Raw genomic sequence first — 18541 nt, forward strand, 5'->3', positions numbered from 1 at the left:
TGACCTTAATGCAATGCACTGCAGCCTGTGGTGTCTGTAATAGGTTATTTCCAGAGCATCTGAGTGTCTTCCAGTAGTGCATTAAGCAATGTAACTAACATCTGTCACGAGCTTCATTTTCCCTCTCATCTCCTCCCTCGAGGGAAATTCTCTCATTTCTTAACCTCTACTGGACCCCCACTCAATAATGTTCACTACCTCAAGAGAAAAAGGAAAAGCCTATCAAAAAGAGGGAAAAAAGAAGAGAGATAGATAATAGATCTAAGATTCAGGCTGCTTTGGTGACATTTTAAAAGTGTTTTTTGCCAAGCAAAACAATATTTATTTTTAAAAAAATTTCTTTACGTGATATTTAAGCATAGAAAAGGAAAGACAAAATTATTTTTCCTTCACCCATGATTATGCAGCAATTTATCAACAAAATGAAACATGAACATCTGACTGGGATTATTTATTATACAGTAAGGCATTTATTTTTTGTTCACTTCACCAGGAACAGTGTCTCTGTTATGGCTAGTTAGCCATCTGTGTCCAAAGAGCTTTCAGGAAAGGATTAAACTGTCATTTGTTTTATTTCCTTTCATGAAATAACTCTCCTAACAGGGCTGGGGCAAGACTTGGACATTGCTGGACTTGTTACTTTAAGGTGGCATTTAAAGGAGTAACTGGATCCTCCCTAGAGCTAAAGCAAAGCAATGTAAAGTTTGGGAGGTTGTTTTTGTTCTTTTTGCTCCTCACACATGCAGTGTCCTACTGGCAATGGCACAGATCAGGCAATGTCTAAGGCAGAAGCAGAATTATCTGTGGGTTTCTTTTTTTAAATCTGATTCATTCATTCAATTAGCCAATAAGGGTTTAAGCACTGAGAGAATGTGCAGCTAATCAGAGCTGGAAGCAGAAGGCTGATAAAAATAACCCTGGGAGGCAGAGATATTCCAAATCCTCCAGGTGCAGGGGATTCCCAGCCCAACAGAAGGCAGAACCATGGCTTCCCTTGCCCACCAAAAAACTTCTGGCACTTCTTCCCTGCAAAGAAAGAGCAAAAGAAGCCACCTGGTGTGGAGACTGTGCCCTCAGTAGGAGCAAACATGTGGGAAAACTGTTTGCCAGAAGGATGTACCTTGTGGCTCTTGCAGGGTGTCCTGGGGCTCACCAGGAGCACGAGCACCAGCAGCAGCTCACTCAGGACCTGTGTCCACAAACCAAAAACACTTTTCCGAGAAAGGGGTGGATTTGGAAAGTTTGATGCCAGCAGCTCCTCACGCCACACTTACACTGAGTGATTTTCTGGAAGCACTTGGCAGCCAAAGCTCTCAGGCTCTTCCTGAAGTGACAATTGTGCTCTGTTCAAACATAACCTGCACAGGAGCTCTTGGCCAGAGTGCAAACAGAGGAGACCCCTGGAGCAGCTGGACCCAGCACTGGCTGGACCTCGAGGGGGACACTTTAGCCAAGGAGAGCTCTTGCAAGAGCCAAACATTTGAAAGGATCAGAAAGCAGGTTTTCTCAAGGCCTTGGCTCCAGGGATCACACATGACACTGCAGTGAATTCCACATACCACCTCTGATTGAGTGGAAGAGCTCATTTGTCATGAGTGAGTGGTAGTTAAAGAACCAGGTATCCCATGTGAGCCACTGGCTGCAGCTCTGGAGACTGCTCCAGCAGGAGCTGCTCTGCCACAGCAAAATGCAGAATTGCAGGAGAAATAAAATACTGACATCTATAGGATGTTCGATATTTCTAGCAGCTACAAAAGGAGGAAACCCATAAATTAAAGAATACCTATTCTTTACTAAAATTTTCTGCATTTATTCACATCAAGAGCCACTTCAGCTTTTCTTCCATCATTGTTCAGGGGCTACTCAATGCAGCCCCAAAATCGCTGTGTCCTGCCTGGACTGGTCCGCAGGACAGAGCCAGTGTGACTCCAGGGATGATAGGGAATGGGAGAGGATAATGAATGGGATAAACAGAGGCACAGTGGGGGTGGACAGAGCTCTGCAGCAATGACAGCCCTCCCTGTGAGGGGATGGCTCTCCTCCAGGTACCAGGGAGTGCCACCAGCTCTGTCCCCCTGGGCAGGACAGCAGCTTCCCCTCGGGATGCCTCTTGCTGGGAGCACACGAGGGGCTCATTCAGGCCACTGCTGCCTCGGTGGCACCGTGGGCAAGGAAACATCGACCTCTGAGGCTGACCTGGGAACCCGTGGAAGGATCAAGGCTGGTGCACACAGCCCGTCCTGGGTCACCAGTGCCCCCAGTGGGGCTGTGCTGCACCTCCTGCCCTCATCTGAAGCTGCTCTGCCTTCTGTCCTTGCTGGGTTTGAAATAACCTGCTCTGGGGCTGTGAATCCACTGAGCTGTGACCCTGCTCCCAAACCAACAGGAGCATGTAATTCTCCTGATCAATTCCCAAACAGAAGCTGAGAAAGAGGAAGGACACCCGGGGCAGGCAGCATTTTCTTAGCAGCAATACAATTACAACAGTTAGACTGTATCTGTTTACATTCCCAAATTGAAATAATCTTTCTCTTATCCCCCTGCCTTACCTTCCCTAACATTCCACTACCATGGTGTCAGCAGGGAATCCTGCTGCACTCTAATGGAGCTGCACTAAAGAGTTGGAGTCATGCTAGAGACTGAAATTCTCACTTATCCAGAAAAAGCATTTCATTTTCTGCTTTGGACTGAAAATGCCTCTTCTTAGAAAGAATTGGGGTTTCCCAGCGTTCAGGAGGAAGACCTGGGAAGATGAAGTAGTTAAAATAATTTCCTTTTTAATGGCTATTTTGTAACCTTTTTCCTTTCAACTTTGAGAAAAGCTTTCTGCTTTCTGTATTTACAGAACTCTAAAATAGGCAAGGCTGATTGATTTCATTAGTGATACCATACAATTCCTAGGAATTCCTAGGATTCTTGCTATGGCATTTCCTCAAGGGAGCTGAGAGAAGACGCAATCACTTCCTGAGAAACAGTGAGAATATCACAAGCAGGGACAATGTCAGAATTTAGTTTCTTTGCTGACTTACACAAGTGTCCCTTCTTTTGCTCCTTCCCCATCCCTCTGCTACTAGGAATCTGCTAAAACACACCTGTGGGATGTTTGGCCTTTTAAATCTGTGCCTTAAAAGTCCCAACAGTTCCCAAACTTGCAGAAAGTTTATTCCTATCAGGTCCTTAATCTCAGTTTTCCTGGGAAAATCTCTGCAAGTATCTTCCTTCCCAGTACACAACATGCCTGAGCTAAAGAGTTTTTCCCCCCACCCCATGAAAACTGAATGTTCTCCAAAAGATTAAGATTTTTAGATTTAAAATTCTTGTGTTTAGGCTGAAATTACAAGCTAATAACAACAATCATGTCATTAAGTCTGGATGAAAGGTTTTGATCATGGGGAAAGTACATTCCTACACAGTTCAAATGAAACATCTCAAAGGTTTGAGCCCCTCCCTCTCACACTCCACCTCCTCTCCCCCTCCCTGTGCTGCTGCAGAAACACAGTAAAGAGCTGGGGGAAAAAAAAAAAAGGAAGAAAAAAGAATTTTCCCTCCAGAATGCAAGGAAAACAGTAACAAGTTTCAATTGTAACAAGATACTTATTTTCTGCACAAAACACATTTTGGTTTCTTTCCAACAGGCTCCAGCTCACAGTAAAGGTGTAACATGTAAAGGCAAATACAGCTTATATTTTAGGAATTTCCATGAATTTTATGGATTGCATTGATGAGAAATGCATTAGTGCACTTTGAACTGGCAGTAAGAATTTTGTTGTGGGATATACTTTGAATAATTCCTTTGCAAAAAGCATGATTATATATTCATTAGAAATGGAAAGTCGTCATGGAAGACCCAAGCTTCTAAATTAATGGTATTTCAATAAATAAGCTGGCATAAATTCAACATACTGATTGTCCAATTCATCTTCCTCTAAGCTAAAATATATCACTGCTCTCTAATTGCAATTCTCAGCCACGCCATACTCTTCATCTTAACTCTAAATGGTCTGCACATACTGAATCATTTGTGGTGCAATGCACAATCCTCACCCTTAATTGCATGAATATTTTATTTTTGGAACAACACAGCTCAACAATAGGCTTCATTTTCTTTTTTGACTTAGTCTCTATTAAAGTAAAGCATTTACAAAAGCTCTGTGAGCAGGGAGAGAACCTGAGTTGCCCCTCCATGACCAAGAGCTCCCAGCTAATCACAAGTCAGCCCCACAGCCCCGTGAGCAGAGCAGTGATTAAACTGTGCCTCAACAAAGCAACTTTGTGCACAGCTCTGCCGTGCTCCCAGCACAAACCTCTCCCTCCTCTTATGATTGGTATTCCCCAGATGTTTGACTTCGAGCTCAGCCTTGGCAGGCAAGTCTCTGTGGCTGCAATTCAAGTGCCAGGCTTGAGCAGCTCCAGTGTTTATCCTGGTAATTTACACTTTGTGCTGGCTTATGGGCAGTTATGTACTTGGTTTTACAGCCACCACTTCAAACCAAGGAGTCAGTGGAAGATGCTTCCCAATTCCGCCACTGGCAGGAGGCCCCGCATCATCAAACCGTCTCTCAAAGCAAACAAGCCAGCATAAAAGAACGATTTGCTTTAGAAATGATAAAAAAAATGCCTGAAATCTTACTTACTAGGAAGTCTTCTTCACAGTACACCTTGCCATTGACATTGTAGAATGCTTTCCCTCGTAGTCTTCTCCCTGTTAAAACACAGGACCATCAGAATTTTGTTCTTCATCCCCAAACGCAGTTGTTCAGGATGCAAAGTGCAAAGCACATCCCCTGTGTGTCTGTGGGGTCTGTTCCTGGCCCCTCTCCTCCCTCTTCATCCAGAGCCAGGCCTGAGGCTCTTGGCTCTTACCAAATCAGGTACCAAACCTCGCCTTAGGTACCCAGTAAAAGTTACCTTTAAGTGTTACATTATGAAACCCAGCCGACAACATTTTCTGAAAAACTTGCAATCTAAGCTCAAAATTGATTTGGGGGGAAAAGCTCCTTTGCAAATTGAGACAATTTTCTTGGCATGTAAAGTCCCAGCAGGCTCACATCCACTGCCATCAACAGCAGCAGCGTTTGTGTCCAAAGAACTACACAAAGGATACTGCATATGGATGTTCCTGCACCCTCAAAAATATTAATAATCAATGCCACAGCAGTTCCCAGCAACACTAAAGCAGTACAAGGCACATCTAATGGAGGAAAGGGCAGTAAAATCACACTGAAAATGAGAGATTTTGTATTCAAGTTTTGACATTTGCCATTTCATTAGACCATGTGGAACTCGACTAGCAGCCTGTGGTAGTCATGATCTGCTGGCTCCCTTTACAGTGAAGAAATGCACAGCATTCACAGAGAGTCCCAACAGAAAGGATTCAAACCAGGAATGAAAGAACCACCAAGCCAAATAACTTTGTAGATACAGCACATCAGAGCTGTCTTACACCAGAGTTGCTCTGTTGAGAGCAGCGCTGCTTCAGCAGAGTAAAAGCAGAGAGGGAGAAGGGAAAGCAAACTCATCCCAGCTCACCTCATTCCCACTGTGCCAGGGTCCCACTGGCCAAAGCTCCCAGGCACGGAGCTCTCAGCAGCCCTTTGCAGCCTCACATGGACAGCGGCTGCCTCGGGCTGTGCCAGCAGCAACACAGGCAAGGGAGAGGGCAAGAGGAGTTCCCAGGACAACAGATCCCAGGTCACTGCTGGAGCTTCACTCCATGGAATCAGCCTGGATGTCTTCTCCAGCTACACCAGGAACACCACTGATCCCTGTGGGGCAATGAGTTGAGCCAGCTGGCCAGCACAGAGGGGCAGGAGCACTCTCCACGGTTTCCATAAAGAGTGTTGAGGAAAATATGATTAATTTGCAGTGTTTGAAAACACCTTTTCCAAGTTGCCACTGTGATCTGATCCTGAGAAACAGTGTGTGGCACAAAGGAGCTGGGATCTGGGCTGATGCTTTTGGGAAATCACATGCTGCATGTGGTTGTCTGGTGGTTTTACTGTCGTGGCTGAGGGAAATGCTTCTTTTGTGTGCACATTCTTGGGCTGTCGATCTCACGGCTGCTGTCTCCATACTGCTGGTAGGTGGAGTCAGCTCTTGTTTGTCTTTCCAGCTCCTGGTGGCTTTGGTGGGGACCAGGACCCTGGGGACATGAGCAATGTACTCTCTGAGAGTCTGAGGTGAAGCTGGGCCATCCCCTGAACAAGGCTGGGACAGCAACCAGGGGACCTTGGGGCCTCTCTCAACTGATGCAGGAGCAACCACATCTACATTTTCCCTCCTGCTTGTCAAAGCTGTTTTTACACCTCTCTAGGGAAAGGTTTAAAGTCCATGGAATGAAAGGGAAAAATGAAAGAGGCCAGAATGGCTTTGTAAAGGACGTGTTGTCTCTGTCAGATCCAGCCTTGGCACACAACTTGTCTTCAGCTGGTGGACATGAAGTGTCCAGCCAGAACAGGGACCTGCCTTGGATGTGTTGATGCAGCACATCCCCCGTGCTCACTCACCCCAGAGCTGGGTGTTTGCTGCAGGGGAAGCAGCGCTGGCCATCAGGGACAAATCCCAGTGCTGGCTGCTGGAAGGGTCTCTGCAGGAGAGCGGTGCAGGGAGGAACCAGCATCTCCCAAGGCACTGCCAAAGGGGCAGGAGGACCCTGACATCCCACCCTGTACCCCAGCCTGGCAGTGCTGAGGTTGATAGGAATGGCACAAATTCTGCTCTGGTTCTTTCCTCAGCACAGCATCACTGGCAGGAGCCACTTTCCTGGACTGGGATGGAGCAGGAAGCCTCTGATCCAAACCAACAAGGCAAATCCAGTGTTCTGGAGCACCTCTCAGACACATCAGAGGTCTCAGCTGCATTTGGCAGCTGCCTGCCCTGTGCCCAGCCCCACTGGGAGTGTCCCCATGCCACCTCTGCAGCACACAGCACTCCCAGCATAACATCTCTCAAAACTGAGGGAAAATACCATTTCCCCCATTTTTCAGCTGAAAAATACAGGACACCCATTAGGGAACTGACTTGCCTAAACTCATAAAGCAGGCAAGCAGCTTGCCCACATGATAATGACTATTACTAGCAACGATTAACAAAACTGACAGGCCTTTTACCTTGCAAGAATTTCATTCAAGCACTGTACAATAATTATCTCATAAACAAGATATCACTCAACCAACCATGGATGCCTATATTGGTTTCTACATCCTGGATTTTAGAAATAAAGGCAAAAGTGTACATTCCTGTCCTGTGGAAGGGTTGACTGAATGACAGCACTGAACATGGTCAGTGGAGTTCAATCCATCAGCCTTGGAGTGCATCATGTGCAAACTGCAGTCGAGAGGGAAGTGCTGCCAGGGAGACAGGAATCCTGAGGAGAGGCAGTGCTGTGGCCCCAGCCCCAGAGTGGGTGCATCACCTTGATGTTGGGATGCTTTCCCTGAGCTCCAGGTGCTGGACAAGGGGGCTTCACCTCTCAAAGGGCTGGAGCTACTCGGGGATGGGCACAGCACCAGCCTGTTGGGTGTAGCTGTGACCTGTTACTGTCAATAAGGCAGAAATTACGAGTAAAACCCCCCTGATGTTGCTTTAGCCAGCTGATGCAAGCACCTGGCCAGCCAGGGAAGGTAACATCATCCTGCCCACTGGCACACAGGCCCCGCTGCTTGGCTTTCCTTTGAATGACTGCGTCTAGCCAAGCCTGGTTACTATTTGCTTTCATAATATTGAAACAAAAAAAGTCAAGAGCTTCTGACAAAACTTGATGCAACTTGCTGACGGCTCATTACAATAACAATGAGCAGCCTAGCACAGAGTTCAGAGTATGGGGTTTCACAAACACTGCACTTGGTTCCTCCTCCTCCTCCTCCTGCTGGATTCCCACCTTGGCATGCCTGCCCTGTCAGACCAGTTTGCAGCAGCAGCAGTGAGGAATCGGCTCTGCTTCACACCCAAACAGCAGCAGAACAGGGAATGCACAGGGAATGTATAGGGGATGTATAGGTGATGTACAGGGCATGCACAGGGGATGCACAGGGGATGTATAGGGGATGTATAGGGAGCACACAGGGGGATGCACAGGGGATGCACAGGGGATGCACACAGGGAATGCACAGGGAGCACACAGGGGATGCACAGGGAATGTATAGGGGATGTATAGGGAGCACACAGGGGGATGCACAGGGAATGCACAGGGAGCACACAGGGGATGCACACAGGATGCACAGGGGATGCACAGGGAGCACATGGCATGCACAGAGAGCACACAGGGGATGTATAGGGGATGTAGAGGGGATGCACAGGGGATGCACAGGGGGATCTGGCCCAGGGCAGGAGCCACCCAGCTGTGTGCAGGCTCCTGACACCAGCAGCAGCTTTTGGGGGGAAGCCCCTTCTCTCCCGAGTGCTCTTCAGCCTTGTTTTCCCACAGTAAACAAAGATTTTGCACTGCCAGTGACAAACAAATAGTTTCCATTTCCCAACAGCCCCACCTTGGAGGGGGAATGAGCAGGAGAAGGGAGTTCCACCACCTTGGGTGGGAGGCAGAGACCTCACAAACGCCCCAGCAAACAGTGCAAACATTCACGAGATAATCTAGAAGATAATAAAATGAAAGCTAGAAATTACTCTATCCCAAGGACTGATCACAACTGGTGATTGCAACCAACATGACAAACATCCAAAAGAATGCAGGTTTTGTGGAACTCTAAAAAAAAAATGAGAAATTAAAGCAGAACCATCTCTAAGTTTTTAACAGTGGTTTGGACATTTAACCATTTTATAAATGTCTGTTATTTAAATGTGTCCATCAACTACTTCCTGCACAATTTTTATCTCCTACATGTCACAGACTAGAAGGAATGGGACAGCTGCTCCTTTATCAAAGGGTCCAACTCAAAGACAGCTTGCAAAAGGAAAAATGAACCCCAGTTCACTTGGGCTGTCCACAGTATTCTCCCTAGTCTCCACAACACTTTGCTGCCTGGTGAAAACACACCAGCCAGGAAGCCAAGATAGAACACAACTTTTTTCCACCACTGTTTCAAATGCTGCTCCAGGTCCCCATGGAACAAAACGTGAATGAGCCCAGATTTTACAGTCCTGGGGACATGGCCCAAAAGAGCACTGGAAGTGTCCTGCCTTTCCCCTCCAGCCTGGAAAGCATCACTGCTGCTGCTGGCCGTGAGTGTTTGCCTGTGGAGAGGTCAGTTTATCAATCACAGCCTTCAGTGGAAGATCTCCTGTCTCACACAGGATGGATGCAGCCGGAGCAGGGGCTGACACCCCCCTGGCTGCTGTAAAACAGGAGATAGGAATGTCTCATTGTCACAGCAGGGTTATTAGACCTAATTATTGTTTGCAGCGTGCTTTGAAGTTGAAAAGTGCTAAGCATTATTATAATATTTCAAGTTCTTTGATGATTGAAAACACACAACCCTTTGGTAATCATGATTTAGTAGTAGTGTGAAGTAAGCAAGTTCATGTGAGAAGCCTGCATTGTCTCCGTGCCTGACGCTACTCAAACACAAGCAGCTCCCCTCTGACATCATGGGAATGCTGCAGCCCCAGCCCTGCCTCCCAGATAATGCCTGCTGCATCCCAGAGATTACCAGCGTGCTGAAAAACCCACAGCACAGCACCCCCTCACCACCAGGCTCCCTCTCCTGCCACTCTCAACAGAGATGTGCCTCTAGTAACTTCATGTGGGAAAGTTTCAGTGTTAGATGAGACAAAGAGTGAAGTGACTAATAATGTCCAGTTACCCCTAATGTCACAGCTGTGTGGAACAGGGATACTGTTTTAGCCACAAAATGTAATTAAACCTTCCCATATGGAGTGCAATCCAAGAGTTCAGTTGTAGGCATCACTGCTAAAGATGGGAAATTCATTAAAGCAGAGCTAATTAACAGTCTGAACAGCCCAAGTTAACACCATGGAATATCATTTCAGTGGCTGCCATTCCTGCTGGCTGGGGACATGGCTGTGCAGCACAGGGAGAGCCAAGGCACAGGCAGGGTGGCTGTTCCTGCTCTGCCAGAGCCCCCAGCATGGCCATGTCCTGCTCCTGCTGGGAAAGGGGCACCCAGAAACTCCTGTCCTGTCTCACAGCAAGACAGATCCACAGCATCCCTCTTTAACAGCTCTTTCTGGAGGCAAAAAAATATAAAAATCTCACATTGCTTCTCTCCTTGAGATCCTTCCTCCTTCCTATTTAATGAACTGTCGGTGCTAAGGCTGATCAGGACACACAGAGAGGATCTCTGCAAGCTCTGGTCCATGACTTGCCTAGCTTCCTGAGCGTGGCAGCCCGAGCTCTTCATGCCTGGCTGACCAAAGAACTGTGCCTGTTTTAGTTAGCAATATTAAACATGGACCTAATTGCTTGTTAACTGCTTCAGATGCCATCCCTGCAGTGACTGATGTGACACCAGCACCAGGACTCGTCTCATCCCAGCACCTTAAGTGACAGTCTCCCAAAGCCAGGCTGCAGTGATGTGTGAACACACACACAGAGCATTAATACAGAACAACATTCACTCAAATATCTCCCAGCTACCTTAACACTGAAGGAAAGCTCCCATGTATTGCCCCAAAGCCCTGTGCAAGTGGAACGAGACACGAGGTGGTTTGAGCTGAGCAAATGCTTCTGCCTGCTCACAGCTCACCTTGCCACACTCTCCATCACTGCTCAGTGAAATGGAAACTTTTACCAGGCCAAACTTGGTTTTTGTTTTGCAAAACGCTCTGGCTCTTGGTGTGGGGCTGTTGGGATTGTGAGCTGGTCTGTGGTGCATCCACAGGCTGCCCACACTCCCAAAGGCACTTTTCCAGCCAGGGTCCTCTTGAAGGTCCTGCTCACAGCAGCATCACCATGGGCACCACTGCCCACCAACCCCTGGCACACGCTGCAGCTTCTGCAGAGCAGTGACCGTCCCTCTGAGCTGGGTGACACCACCTGCTGACCGACGAACTGGCCACACAGAACCCAAAAGATGAATGGCAAGAGAAACCTCCACAACCCAAACCAGTTCTCCACAAACCCCTAGGTTGGACAGCCACTATTTCTGAACAGTAGAAGCTAAAATTTAAGTCACCAGCTGAGTCCAAAAGCTGAAACTTCAAGAAAAATACCAAGTTTTACAAACACAATAAATAATTGAAAACGTTAAGTAATAACAAACCACCTCTGCTACCTCCTCTGCCCAGACACCTCTGGCTAAAACAGGAGCAGAATTTCACCCAGAGAATTGTTTCCTTTTAAGCAGCAGAGGAGGTTTGCCTGCCTAGGAATTGAAGATGTGCCAAAAGAAAACAAAAGCTTGTAATCCTTTATCTGTTACCATTCCTCCTTTACTCACATGTGAGTTTGGGCCTGGAGTTTCCCATCCCGGCTCACTCTGCCCCTCTCACATGGGTTTTCTTTCCACAGGGTTTCTGCCACCCCACCCATTGCAGCGGGGCAAACCAAGGCTGCTTTAGCCTCTCAATAACTGTTAATTAAGTTTTTCTCCTTGGTTTCCTACAGTGGACTCACACAAAGCCACCGAGCACGGGCTCTCCATGCTGGGGTCCTGTGATGAAGCTGCCACCACAGTCAGGGTGCCAGGAGGGGACTGAGCTCCAGCCCCTGGGCTTGGAGAAACTTCCATCCCCCCACTGCCATGGCCCCCTCCCCTCCTCATAATGCTCAGCCTTTGTGAAAGAAGGGGTGAATTTCTAGGGTTTTCAGGGGTTTTAAGATAGGGGAAGAAAAAAAAAATCGATGCCAAATTCCTTTGAATAGAAGATACTGCATGTTGGCAGAAGCCACTTTTCACAGACTCTGGCCGTTTGAAATCTGAAACACTAAAAAGTGGCTACTGTGGATGTGCTGTATTCTTCTTTTCAAAGCAATCTGGCACACAATTTTGCTCCCCTGTTCCAGGACCCAATCCTGCATTCCTTTCACGCTCAGACTCCCATTGACTTTAAGGAATGCAGGATTGGATCCTAAATGTGTGCTTTACTCACACAATAGCTCCTCATGGTTACGATCTATTGAGAAAGGCACACTTTAAAAACCATTTGGAATTGCAGGCTCATCCACCAGGCCAGAATGCCTGTAAAGATCTCCCATTATTTCAGGAAAAATGCTCAGTGTCTGGATTGCACACACACACACACTCACACGTTTTCCTGGTTTCAAGCTGCAGGCACAGCTTAGCTTGAGATGCATCAAAATATTTTGAGCACTGACCTGATAGCTCCTAAAGAAACCACGTGTAATTTTAGGTTTTTTAAAAAAAACAAAACTCTGAGGAAAAAAAAAGGAGGAAAAAAAAAAAGCCACCAAAGCAAACATATAAGCAGCTGAATCTTAAGGTCGGGTTTTTCAGAGAACTTTTGTAAAAGCCTCTAAAAGACCAGCCCTGGCTAAGACAAAACAGAGCCTTGCACTGCTATTTTTGAGGATGCTGTATATTGAGTTACGAGGCTATTACGATGCAAATCTCAAATGTACAAGCTTTTTACTCGGCCATAAACACAAAACAGTATACATTGTCCTTTCAGAAGAAAAGGTTTGCTGCTAAAATAGCAGAAGCCCTACGTAAATAACCAACATTCTTTCTGCCTGAGGTCACTGACTTGGCCTATTCAATTCCAGGCTAGTCTGGGATTTGACAATCTAAGCAGGGGAGAGGCCCTTTCCTTTTTTTCAAAAGAATGCTGGGATTTTATTTGAAATTTAAACTCTTGCAAACAAAAGGTGGCATCGTATGTTGGAGGCCTATGAAGGTGGAGTACAGGATGTGTATTGTTTTCTCCCTTTACATAGGTTCTTTCAGGAAAGAGTATTCAGAGTCTGTGAACAAATTCCTATAAAATATTATCATCAGGTAGGCAGACATAGCAAGATATGAACAAACATTTTAAAGAGATTCAATTCCAAGAAATATTGATGTGGAAAAAACATAAAAAACGGTTTAAAATGATAATTTAAATTATCATTTAAAATAAATTATTTTCAAATTAATAATTGGAAACAATTTTCTTGTTTAAGATCCTGTAGTGATTCATATTTGTACACCAAAACCGAGCTTTTCAGTGCAAATTAACCGTGGCTACAAAGTCAGCATTCTTTCTCACTCTCCATCTCGTCGCTCTGCCCTGGGGAAGCAGATGGTAGTTAACTATTTTTCCTCCCAATTACCGTTTCCCTGCTCTTCCCTGGACTCTCACAAAAGCACTCTGGTGTAATACAATTATCATCCTCTCCCTGCTGCCCCGCCGGGCTCGCAGCTGCTGGGGATGGAGGCCCCAGGTACCAGCATCGCCAGGAAGGGCTCTGTGCTCTGCACCCACCAATGTGCCACAAAACCCCAGGGAAAACACAGCACAACCATTCTGACATGTGTGTAAACCCAAGGTAAACTCGAGATTCTCCTCTGCAGTTTAACCTTAACCTGCCATGAGTGAAGAACTTCATTAACTTCCCCTGGATTCCGCCCCGTGGCACAGGAGGGAACACCTCTGTACCCAGCGGTGCTCCTTTGCTGCATCCTGCATCCCAGAGATCTCCACAGGACTCTGCCCACCACAGCCCCAAGTGGGTGCTGGACACGTTTCTGAGGTGTGCAGGGCACATTTCTGCCCCAACCTCTCCGCATGACTGCAGCTGTCAGCCTCCAGCAGGATTATGTAGATAGATAGCTAATATCTTTTGTTACCTTGCTGGAAAACCCCACCTTTCTTGGCAGGGTATCCCTAATCTCCGTGCCATGTTTACTCTAGTGTGGAATTCTCTCTTCCTTTCTGTCTCCTCCTACTCTTCAGTCAGGTTATTTAACCAAAAGGTTGCTTAAAGCTGCAGGGACAAGAAGCTCTCTGACCTCTGGCACTCTGGCAAGGCGTTCCTGTGCAGACTGTATTATAAACTTAGCAGATACTTTCAGGCTTCCATATAATTTGCTGAAGTTTAAATTGGCAGATGTTTCCTTTCTCTCCCACTTACATATTTATTCTACCCCATACCACCCATCAATTTCTGGGTTAACACATAAATTATTTCCACAGAGCTCTAACAGAAGAACTTATGCTGAAAAAGGGTTTGCAAAAACATAAGCCAAGTACATGTTTAAAAACAGAAATACAACTGCCTGCATTGATCTAACAGCTACTTTGGGTCCATATATTAACATATATCTTAAAATATATATTACTTAACAACCCAGCAAGTGGCAACACAAGAAAATGTAAAATAAAGCTCCAAGTGTACTTCAATTTAATGTTTTTCCCCCAGGGCTGGGTTTACAAATGCAAAAAACCCCCACCAAACCATGAGAGGCCTCACCACCACTCACAAGCTGGGAGGGCAGGGGGTGCAGCTCTTCCCCCAAGGTAGCTTCCACTGTGGGAAGCTTTCACCACTCCATCACAGCCTCTTGTTCCTTATCAGCAAGGAATTCCAATTTTCCAGCTGCTGCCTGTAAGCCAGGACTTAAAAGAGCACTTGTCTTATCACACTGTCCCAGGGTGCAAGTGCCAGCCCATTCCATGGCAGAGTAAATCCATCCCCAAAGCCCAGCCCACTCCAGCCCAAGCCTTCCAGGCAGGACACGGCCTCCAGGGGCCTGGCTGGAGCCATGTGTGCCATGGGGGTGGCTCTCATTCAGCCTCCAGCAAGAGCCACCACGATGTGAGCAACAGCCTCCATCCATCCTGGCATCCTGGCTCCACATCTGGCCAGGAGTGGAAGCTCATTGGGAAGGAGCACTGCAAACAGGGCTCACACAGCTGCAGTGTTCCCAAGAATAACCTCTCAGCTTCCAGCAGCCAGCACTTAAGGCCTTCCTGCACCACAGGTTGCATCATAACTATTATGTTTAATAGCCTCACTGGAGCAATTCTTCTCTAATTTGTCTAATTTCTCTATGAGATCATTTATATTTTTGGCCTCCACGCTGTCCCTATGGCAGAGTCCCACAATTTCACTGTGCATTGTATGAAACATTCTCTTTTTCTGTTTTGAACCTCTGCCGATCTCAAGCTCCTGTTGCATCCTCCAGAGTCATCACCACCAGACTAAAGAGCTCTCTAAGTCCAAGTCTGAAACTTCAGCTGCACATGGATATGAATGGGATGCACACCTCCAGCACAACTGGTATTTTTATCTAGCAGAATTCTGAGACTCTGCTCAGGCCTTCTTTTGGACACACACACATGGAACAGAGTCCCTGAATCAAAGTTCACACTGTGTGATCTCCCTGAGGGAAACAGGATCAACCTCCTGAGCTCTGCACTGCCCCAAGTTCCTGAGCAGCCTTTGTGAGGGATGTGCTGAGAAACACAAAGGGAGGCAACTCCAATGGGAATGAATCCAATAAGACTGAAGGAAGAAAAGAAGGAAGAAGAAGAAGAAGGAAGAAATAAAAAAGGATGTTTGGTGTCAGGTGGACATTTACAGCAGGGCAAGAACCCACTGGAGCCTCCACCTGAAAACTGGCAAATGCTGGGTAAGGCTGTTGGGTACTGCAGACCCCTCACCACTGATACATTGAACCATTGCAGGTTCTTTCCTGCAAGTCATTATTTTCCATTCAAGTTCAGCCTCAACTCAAAGTCCCAGCTTAGCCAGGCTCTGAAGCACGTGAGACATCTGAACAGGAGCTGGAAGAGCAGGCAGGTTGCTGAATGTCATCTTAGCATGGAGTGAGCTGCAGCATCACCTCTCCCAACATACAAAAAAGCATGTTGAACAAAAGGAGTGGACACAGCCCAGTCCTGTGGCAACATGCAGGAGAGCCTCAAGGGAGATGAGCAATTTCCCTAAACTCTCTCGTGCGTTGTCTCACAAGAACAAGAATGGATCTGCAGAGTTCACAAGCACCATGTGAGTCAGCACCCAGCACGAGAGCATCAAAGGGCGCTGCTGCTGAACCTCCACACGCCAGCAGGGCTTGGCTTGAGTCCTGTCCACAAAGTGCTCAGCAGCCAGCACCCACGGCACCCCATGCTGGTGAAATCAAGCTCACAGTGCACAATTCCCCTTCCCTTGAGATAAATCTCAATAAAGTGAGATTGCTAAGAACCACGGTGCCTAGAAATGACATCTTGAGCAACAGCTGTAACCCTTTTCTTCATGGGACAATGGAAGAATGTGTCAGGGAGTGGTCCTTGGGTCCAGAAGCACGAAGAAAACTTAGCACAGTACACAGTGAGAGAAGTTCAGAATGACTAAGTATTAAAGCATCCGCTAGTTTTGAAGGGCATTCTCTGGGTTTAGATTATGTAGCTGTAAATTTGAAAGACCTGCACAGAGAACAACTCTCCTGTTGCCCACACTGGTGAACAATTACACCGATGTCAATAACATTTCTTCAGATTTATCCTGGGTAACTTGGAATAAAACCTCGCTAGGACCTTAGACATGTGTTTTAGACAATATTCCAGTATTCTTTGCTGTAAACAAAACAAAACTGAAAATCATAGTTGTACTCAGTTACTGAAATGGACTGGGGTCTGCTCAGCCAATCTGAAATCCAATCAAAGCTCAGCCCTCCTTGATGTTTTGTGCTGGACTGACCACAGCTTCCTGCAACAGGTCACATTAGTACTAATGCCACAAGCAGCTCCCAAGCCAGAGGGTGAATAGGTACAGCTCCTGACAGTACACTCACTTCTTCTGGCACTCAGGTACAATAGGGATATTGTTCCTTTAATGCTTAGCTTTCCTTTTAAGAACTATGTGAGATTTCAGCCAATTCTCCACAACGATTAGTTCAGGATGAATGTACTTAACTCAGGATTCAGCTGGAAAGAGCCCAAGTAGATGCAATCAATTTTCTGCTAAATCCACTTCCTTCCTCTTTTCTCTACCCAGCATGAGACATCAGCTCTCCACTACAGCCACTGGTGACTAAGACACTGCAAACCTCTGCCTTCAGCCATGCTCCTATCAAAGCTGCTTACTCCTGATTTCCCCTGGATTTTGGGTTTTGCATATCCTGTTCACTTGCCCAACATTTGGGCTAGGGGGAAAAGGCTAGAAGCAAATATGAAAAAGCAGCTATACAGCAAACCACAAACATCAAATGCACTGGCTCCTGTGACCCAGGAGTTAATCACTCACAACTGCACAGGATCAGCTGCAGAACTCCACTGATAAAGAACTTTCCCCTTTGTGCAAATTTTGAAACCTCCTCGAGGTTTCAGTGTGCAGGTACTGTATGATCTGCTGGCTTCTGTGCTGCCATCTCTGTATGTGAAACAAATTATCTTCACCATCATCACCCAAACCCCACAGGACTTCAGAGAGAGCAGCCACTGGCTCCTCTCGTGAACCAGCCTCATGCAGCAGGGCCCAAACCAGCACATTCTAACAACAGGGATGATTGCCACTTGAATATAAACAGGGCAATAAAAAATAACATCCCTTCAAAAACAATGATCTGTGGCTCTCACCTACATACTTTCTTAAGAGATTAAAAGATGATTTCCAGCCTTATTTTCCCGAGTGCATACATTGTGCTTTGTTAAATAACTCATGGAATCAGCAGAACAAGTCCTGGTGGCTGTGTGTTCTTTAGGCTTTCTTCCCCTAGTCCAAACTTTTGATCATGCTCCCCTACCAGTAAAACAATGTTTGCACATGCATTCCAATACATGTACATTTATATATTTATAAATTATAAACATTCACTTGTGAAGTATTTTCTTCCTGCACCCTAAAGGATCATCTTGAACACTTGTCTGGGGAGACTGCTGCTCTAGAGACTACTGCACTGTTAATACTGATTCAGCAAATTGTTTCTATGGGTCTGAATTTACCCTGCTGTGGTTCCTAAGGTCAGTAATCCACTGACTCACTCAATGAAGGTATTTGCATTACTTCCAGGAAAAATTTTGCAGGCAGTGCAGTTGGAAGTGTGATAGTGCAGAGAACCCAGGCAGCCAGGGGAGTTGTGTGACTGAATCTAATTTAATGTCAGGACATAGCACACTTGTGTTTTAGAGCACACTGACAGACAACTGCTGAGATGTAACAGTGAGTAATCAAAAACAAGCAATCTATCCATTCCTGCTTTTAAATATGCACTAAATCAGGGGCCTGACACTCTGCACAGGCACAGCTATAAGAGCTGGAAGGTATCAGTGGCTGTGTGCTGGCACAGTCACCACTCCAGCACAGCAAACCCTGCTGGATGGAGTCAGAGCCACTGCTCTTCTTACAGCAGATACTTTGAAAGTGTCCCTTGTCCAGTTCCCTGCCTGTTCCTTGCCTGGCTCATCATTCACTTCCGCTACCACTACTCCAAACACAGTGCAAGTTCACAGGAGTTTGGTAAACAGTTATGCTGGAAAGTATTAGGCAAGAAGAAATCAGGCTGGGGGCTGGTGGAGAGGAGGAGAAAGCACCAAGCACACGTGGGCATCCAGAGCAGGGAGCGCTGCTGGAAGCCCTTCCCCAGCCACGGTGGCTGCCTGGGCCAGGCTGGGCTGCAGGAGCTGGACCAGGGAGCAGCAGGGGATGGCACAGCCAGGGATGGGGGAGCAGCAGGGGATGGCA

At 46.6% G+C, this 18541-nt stretch overlaps 1 protein-coding gene across 1 annotated transcript in view; it reads right to left on the reverse strand.

Moving 5' to 3' along the window:
* LOC107209919 (WT1 interacting protein) overlaps positions 1–18541 on the reverse strand; it is a 77977-nt gene that overhangs the window by 17801 nt on the left and 41635 nt on the right. The window contains exon 3 of the mRNA XM_015640112.3: positions 4635–4702. Within this exon, the coding sequence (XP_015495598.1) occupies positions 4635–4702 (68 nt within the window). The remainder of the gene's footprint in view (positions 1–4634; positions 4703–18541) is intronic.

This window comes from Parus major, chromosome 11 (assembly GCF_001522545.3).
Source record: "Parus major isolate Abel chromosome 11, Parus_major1.1, whole genome shotgun sequence".
NCBI classification, from domain to species: Eukaryota; Metazoa; Chordata; class Aves; order Passeriformes; family Paridae; genus Parus; species Parus major.